The sequence below is a fragment of the Bolinopsis microptera genome, chromosome 10 (assembly GCF_026151205.1).
Source record: "Bolinopsis microptera isolate Bmic1 chromosome 10, MBARI_Bmic_1.0, whole genome shotgun sequence".
NCBI classification, from domain to species: Eukaryota; Metazoa; Ctenophora; class Tentaculata; order Lobata; family Bolinopsidae; genus Bolinopsis; species Bolinopsis microptera.
Window position 1 is genome coordinate 14,702,856 of NC_087081.1, and position 7,938 is coordinate 14,710,793.

A 7,938-nucleotide genomic window follows, 5' to 3' on the forward strand; every position below is an offset into this window, starting at 1 on the left:
CTCAAGATTGGCTAGGGGTCCTACATACTATTAATTCTGTGACCTTTTCTTATTGTCATTTACCTTATGACTGAATATGTAAAAACAATATCAAAAGTTCGATTTAAGAAAAATTCTTTTCACGATGACACCACATTTTCTCACATGTTCCCCAAGTGATAAAACTCAATAAGTGACAGTTTTACAGCACTTTAGTACAAAAGACAACACAAAATTTGCTAAAAATCTAAAGCAAAAAAATTCATTAAGATCTTCAAAAAAACACTTAACTTTTATTTGCCGCTGTGATTGCGACCCACGACATTTCACGCACACAACACACACCCCGCAATGCCTCGGACAGAAAAGAAAGATACTACTGTAGTAGTACTGTACTAGCAGTAGTAGTAGTAGGGTTCTACTGCAGTACTAGTAGTAGTACAGATACTAGTGCTTCACAGAGTGCATTACTCGCTAGCTTAACAAATTCATCTGATCAGCGCATGCGTACGTACCTCCTGGGTAAAGTGTACAAGTGTTGGAAATGGTTTTAGAGTCAATTCAGAGTAAACTTAGAATAAATTTAATATAAATTTAGTGTAAATTTAGAGTAATTCTAGAGTAAATTTAACACAAATTTAGTGTAAATTTAGAGTATTTCTAGAGTAAATTTAATACAAATTTAGAGTAAATTTATAGTATGTTTAAACTAAATTTCGAGTAAAACTTGTGAAAATTTAGAGTAAATTTAGAGTAAATTTAGAGTAAATTTAGAGTAAATTTAGAGTAAATTTAGAATAAATTTAGAGTAAATTTAGAGTCGTTAAATGCGAATCTAGGGTAGTATATTGCAACAAATGTGCAGTTTTCTAATGAATTATTAGAATAAGGTTCAACAGTTCCAGTATGTATGTATGTATGTGTGTTACCGTGGTTACAAGGTATGTTTTCCAGTCATGCTGCATATATCTGGAAATCATAGGTTTTCAGATTATAAAAGTATAGCATTATTTGATAACTACAGATATGATTTTTAAATTGAATACTGAGTAGTGATTGCTTACATTTACCAATACAGCTCAGTGCGGCTTGTTTAGACGTAACCATGGTAACTGTACAGGTAAGTATTTCCCCAGGTTCTATTTCCAATGAAAATGTCTAATTATCAACTTAGAGCTTTAGAGGAACTACTCAAGTAGTAAACCATAAATTTATCAGTTGTGGCAAAGGTATTATAACATCTTTCTTTGATTGAAACAATATGTCCGTGAAAGTGAATTTTGGGCACTTAATATTGATTATTAGTTTATATGGCATTAAGATACTTGTAGCAAGAGTTCACAGCTAATTTACATTAAGAGTTCACAGCTTGAGTAACTATGGTAACTAGTAGTGTAGCTAATTTACATTAAGAGTTTGGCATCCGTGCTCTTTTTTAGGCATTTTAATGAAAATAGAATTTAAAGATTCAGAAGTTGTCAGGGTTCTATATAAAGTGTATACTAGTGAAACTATAACGTATATACTGTATAATATTAACTGTAACTATAGTTAATTACAGTTAATTATATACAATATATAGTACAAATGTAATTAACCGGATTTACTTGTTTGCATAAAATATTTGAAGTCTGATGTAACTTCATATTTTACACTTTTGAATACGTTTACATTTGCATAGCTCTCTTATCTAATATTTCTATTTGAGATAAGACTGGCTCATCACTGTGTGCGTGTAATTGTTCGACGGATTTTTACACACTATACACAATACAAGTACACGGAATCTGTAAACTATGTCAACTGTCATTCCAAATTTCGATGAAAAGATACGGCTTATTATTGGTAATCTTTTGAGTAAAGCAGATCCACTCTCCAAAACACTCCTGACTGCTTTTGACTCGTCTAAAGATGTGTCCGATAATCAGACTGTACTCGGTGGGCCCCGTTTTCAGTTAGCTACATTGAACGCTTGTGCTCTTTTTCTCAACATCAAAACCGAGGAGCCTAAAGGCAACCGTATATTTTCAAATAAGCCTTCACTTGCCAAGAGAATCATACTCGAGATTCAGTCACTGTACCCTGCCATCTGTCCGGATTGTGATATCGAATACTCGACTCAGTTTGATTCTGTTACAAAACCTGCCGCATGTTGCTTTCTTTGTTTGCAAGGCTGCCATGATTGTGATTCTTTTGAACCACGTGTGTCTTCAGCTACTTCTGTTTGGCTTTGCAAAGCATGTTATGAAACCAACTTATCAAATCAGTCAAAGGCGAAATCCAAGGCCCCTAGTAAATTGGCCTCTAAACAGCAATCTGGTGCAAACACTCCATCTTCCCAGAACCAGAAAAAACAACATGTCTCCCTTGATCAAGATGAGCTTCAGAAAAAGCTTTCAATCGTCAAATCACAGGAAGATGAACAACATTCAGTAAATGACGATCAATCGCAGCTGCCCAATTTACGGCTTGATGAGATCTGCAGCTTGCTAAAACTTGGAAAATGCCCACACGGTGTCAGTGGTAAAACGCCAAGTAATGATCAATCAGCATGCAAAATGTTCCACCCTCCACGCTGCTCTAAGTTCATTAAAAATAGTACCCACAGAAAGTTTGGCTGTAGGCGTGGTGATAAATGCAAATTTTTTCATCCCCAACACTGTCCAACATCCTTGTCTGATAAGTCTTGTTACGATGAGGAATGCTTATTAGTTCACACTGTTGGTACTAAACGACACAAACCCAAGGAGCGTGATTCCTACAGAAGAGACATCTCTGATAACAGAACTTCCAATGATCAGAAAAATAAAGAGAATAACAACAATAAAAGGACGCGCTCTTCTTCTCAGTCTCATACTAAGTCAACACCCCATCATGAGAACAAGGATTTTTTAGAGATTCGATCCCTTCTGACGAACTTCCAGACCACTTTTCAGAAAGAGATCGAAAACATAAAATCCAGTATTGTGACTCAGGAGAACAGAATTGCCTCGCTCTTCCCCAGTGCCAACCAGCACATCATCAGGCAGTTCGTCCCTCACGGTCCTCCAAGCCAGGACATCATGTTCCAACATCCTGTTCCCCAGTTCCAACCGCAGAGTCGTTTTCCTCCTCCCCAAGCGAACTGGTCGAACATTCTAGCATCTGGCTGCTAAACATTCAATCATTTAACCCTAGCGCCCATAGCACCTCCAGATGGAAAGCCTCTTACCTTGAAGACGAATTAAGAAAGGAACAAGCCAAGAACCACACCGTTCCATTAATCGCCTTAACAGAGACATGGCTTAAGTCTTACATTGAGGATGCTCAACTTGAAATTCCGGGTTACTCTCTGTTCAGAAGTGATAGAGAAGCTAGGGTTGGAGGTGGAGTTTTACTTTATACACATGATGAACTCCCCATAACTAACGTCCAGACATATGATGATAGATACTGTCAGGCTTTGATGTGTACCAGCGAATCTGAAAAGTCAATCATTTGTGTTCTATATCGCCCGCCCGATTGTCCAGTTCCCAGTTTTAAATCATGTTTGGACTTCATTGACCAGTACATTGCCAGTGGCGATGGCGAATACCGGCTATCACTTCTTGGAGACTTTAATATTCCCCTCATTGGCTGGTCCACTAATTCTATCTTACCCGGTGGTTCCTCATGTTCAACTTACAGTGCAGCTCTTTTACTTGACTTCATGTCTGAGAATCTATGTACTCAACATGTGCTGGAACCCACCCGACTCAGAAATGTATTAGATCTGTACATTTCAAACTCAGAGGATCTAGTTTCTCACGTCTCTATTTCGGACACTCCACTATCAGATCACAGACGTGTAGAGATATTTTTGTCTTACAATCCTTGTTCTCCTACTCATTCAGATCCTCCGGATTTCATTGATTCTTCGTTTAGAAGCTTAGACTTTAATAAAGCAGATTTTTCATCGATCAATGACATGCTCTCATCTGTTGACTGGGCTCAACTCATCAACCTTTGCGACAAAGAGGATTTTCCAGAGCTATTCACTCTTATTACTCTACAAATCTGCCAGATTGGCTGTCCGAAGAAGATCCCTCCCAAAACCCAAACTCGCTCATCTGTGCGCATCCCCTCTCGCAGAAAACGAAAGCTTCAAACCCAGCTAGAGGCTGCAAAAATTAATCCTCATAGCCCTCCCACACAGATTGAATCTTTGAACCGGAAACTTGCTCTCGCTCATATGGATATTCGTGATGCCATCAACCAGGATCTCCTGTACCGTGAACAGCAAGCCGTAAGCAAGGTAAAAGAAAATCCCAAGTATTTCTATAGTTACGCTAAGAAATTTTCGAAGAAGAAAAGCAACATCAGCATGCTTTTTGATGGAAACGGTGCCATCAAATCAAATCCAAAAGATATTGCCAACCTCTTGCAGAATCAGTTCTTGTCAGTATTCAGTGATCCTTCGAAAACTCGGATCGACTCTGCTTCTTTCAGTCCCCCTCCAATCAAGCATCCTTTTACTGACGATATGCTGAATTTCTCCGTGGACGACATCATTAAGGCCATTGAAGACATCAAACCTAATGCTGCATCAGGTCCTGACGAAATTCCAGTCACCCTTCTCAAGAACTGCAAGAAAGCCCTAGCAGAACCAATGCACATCATCTGGTCCCGCTCTTTAGTTACTGGGGAGGTCCCTAGTTTCTATAAGTTCTCACACGTATTTCCTCTCCACAAGAAGGATAGTCGAGCCAAACCAGCTAACTACCGACCTATATCACTCACCTCTCATGTGGTTAAAGTATACGAGAGGGTGATAAGAAAAAAGCTGGTAAACTATTTGGAGATCAACAACCTCATATGTAGTAAGCAGCACGGATTTAGATCTGGCCGGAGTTGCCTTACTCAACTTCTCCACCATTTTGATGACGTTTTGGATTCTCTGAGCAACAATTCGGATTTTGATTCAATATACCTCGACTATGCCAAGGCTTTCGATAAAGTCGATCACAAACTCCTACTGAGAAAGCTCCAACTCTATGGAATCCATCCTAAAATCATAAAGTGGATAGAATCTTTCCTCTCAGACCGGAAACAAGCAGTTGTTGTTGACGGTCATCTGTCCATCCTTGCACTGATAATCAGCGGAGTTCCACAAGGTACTGTTTTGGGGCCGATCCTTTTCTTGATTTTTATCAATGATATCGAACATTGTATCATGCACTCTATAATTCGATGTTTTGCTGATGACACTCGCATATCCATTGCTATCAAATCGGAGCATGACGTCAAGCTCCTCCAAGAAGATCTGCAAAATGTCATTGACTGGTCTGAAAGAAATAATATGGCCCTTCACAAAGACAAATTTGAGTACATGTGTCATAAATTCAACCACCAATATGTACTATCTGAACTTCCATTTGTGGTTGAACACTATCAATACTCAGTTTCCAAAGACACTATACTTGAGCCAATACATCAGCTCAGGGATTTAGGCGTCATAGTGTCAAGTGATCTCTCTTGGTCCCCTCACATACGAGCCATTGCAGATAAAGCTCGCCAAAAAGCATCATGGGTTCTCAGTGTATTTCACACACGATCTCACTCCATCATGCTGACGCTATACAAATCAATGGTTCGAAGTCTGATTGAATATTGCTGTCCATTATGGCATCCCTCAAAAATCAGCGATATCCAAGAACTGGAGAGTGTACAGAAAGCATTCACCGCCAGAATATCAGGAATGCGCGATCTCCACTACTGGGATCGCCTGGTCTATCTATCTCTGATGTCTCTTCAACGAAGGCGGGAGCGATTCATCATTCTCCATATGTGGAAAATCCTCCACGGAAAGACCAGCAATGATCTGAACGTTCTATTTGTTTCACGCCCAAGGCTTGGAAACCTTGCAGTAATTCCATCAAAACGTAGAACCAGTTCAACAGCAAACCTCACCTTGTTTGACAACTCATTTGCAGTTCAGGGACCTAAATTGTGGAATGCAATCCCCTACCATCTGAATGTCATTCAAGATCTAGAGCACTTCAAAGATAAGCTCACAAAGTTCATGTTGTCTCTCCCTGATAAGCCGCCGATCAGGGGATATACTCCTCCAAATACGAACTCTCTGCTGTGCTGGCGCAACGAGCGAGACTCTACTTCGCTATGGGGTGGTCAGAAGATGTGATGGCCCCGTCAAGTCTTGACGAAACTCAACATAGGTCACATAGGTAGGTAATGTAGTTTATATTTTTGCTCATTCCTAATTAACAAATTATTGCATGGACACATTTCTCAGGGCAGTTGACTCAAAATATCCTGCTGATGATTCAAATGTAAGCGAAGCTCAAGCTTGAAAAGCAAAGCTACACTTAATCAATTAAGTAATTAACATATGAATATGACTAAATTAGTCATATTTATCTGATAATTACATAAATATTATCAATTATCATATTATGGGTATGACTATATGACTAAATTGGTCTGGCGTCTCCCCAAATAACGCAGGCATAGATATAATTATGTTCATCTTAATTCCGATTCAGTCAAGCACCTTTAGTTCTGGGGAAGGTAAAGTTGCACTTTAATTAACTCGTGTGTTATTCAGTGCTCTCTTCTTGCTCTTATTGTGTGGAGGTGTTACATCTGAGTAACTATGGTAACTAGTTGAGTAATTATGGTAACTAGTAGTGTAACTATGGTAACTATTAGTGTAACTATGGTAACTAGTTGAGTAACTATGGTAACTAGTAATGTAACTATGGTAACTAGTAGTGTAACTATGGTAACTAGTAGTGTAACTATGGTAACTAGTTGAATAACTATGGTAACTGAGTGCAAGATGAGGCCATAGAATGCAAATTGAGCGCACGGGAAAAAGTGGGACAAGATAAACGCATTTACGCGTAATGAAAGCGCTAAAATAACGCATTGAGTACAGTATGACAGTATGAGCGCTATTGCTTGGTAATAGTATATTTGGAACTACACATAAACACCGCAAAAGATAGAAAATATTCAAAGTTTGCATGTTTTATTGAAGTTAGCTGCGTACAGCTGATAGGCAGATAGGCATGGCTCATGCCGCATGAGGATAATATCTTACCTTAAGAACACCCCTCATACTCATAACATCAGGTAAATGCTTTTAACGCAGCGTACCATTCAGCTTATTGCAAACAAACTCGAGCATGTATCAGGAGAAATAGAATCATTGGACCCATGTAGGGTAGGCTATATGTTGAGCGCCCACGTGCAGATTTACAATAGCCCACGTGCAGGTTTACAATACTGGTGCTTTATCTTGATTATATTGAACTCCTTTAGTGGGCAGTATCTTAGGTATTCTTAAACGCCTTTGTGGTAGGCTTCACCTCGACTAGACGAACACCACTTATAATAATTGTAAAAGCTTTTGTATCCCCAAATGGAACTATGAGTCAATATAGCCCACTATCGGCGAGTGTTACAAGCATTAGGCAATTTAGTCGATTTAATTTTAAAAGACCCTCAAGAGGAAAAATATCATTTGATCTACTCGTTTTATTGGGCCATTGCCAATAATTATGTTAAAGGCAAGAATATTATGGAAGGGAATCCTGCAATTCGCCTCAGTCATTGAAATGTCATTGAATATCAATGGCATTTATAAAATGTACTGTAGGGGAGCAGTTAATAAAGATGAATTATTATTTTTAATAATAATTACTACTCTAGAATATCTGGAGAATTTCTTAGAAGATTTGATTATTTCTAGCATATAGTCAGATAGCAATTAGCTATAGAACTGATTAATTCGTGTAATTTCAAAGGCAATGATAAACTAATGTCAATTCTCACAAACGTGCTCAGAAAAATAAAAGGAAAATGCTGTTAAAAGTGCACTTACTTTGAAAGGAGTTACACCTTTAAACTTTGAAAGTATGTCTAACATAACAAATCGCGAACCACTCCTGAAAAATACCATTGTTAGTGAACTAAAAG

At 38.5% G+C, this 7,938-nt stretch overlaps 1 protein-coding gene across 1 annotated transcript; it reads left to right on the plus strand.

Annotated features, from left to right (window-relative positions):
* The first annotated feature begins 1,084 nt into the window (after window positions 1–1,084).
* On the plus strand, window positions 1,085–7,337 carry LOC134821660 (uncharacterized). Its single transcript, XM_063832364.1, has 5 exons — window positions 1,085–1,099; window positions 2,727–3,007; window positions 3,175–5,111; window positions 6,041–6,182; window positions 7,322–7,337. The coding sequence occupies exons 1-5, from the start codon at window positions 1,085–1,087 to the stop codon at window positions 7,335–7,337; spliced, it is 2,391 nt and encodes a 796-aa protein (XP_063688434.1).
* Window positions 7,338–7,938: the final 601 nt, after the last annotated feature.

Coding starts and splice junctions, on each gene's coding strand:
- LOC134821660 (XM_063832364.1), top strand. Junction 3,008..3,174: donor AACCAGCACATCATCAGGCA/GTTCGTCCCTCA, acceptor TAGCACCTCCAG/ATGGAAAGCCTCTTACCTTG. Junction 5,112..6,040: donor AATCAGCGGAGTTCCACAAG/GTACTGTTTTGG, acceptor CTCCCTGATAAG/CCGCCGATCAGGGGATATAC.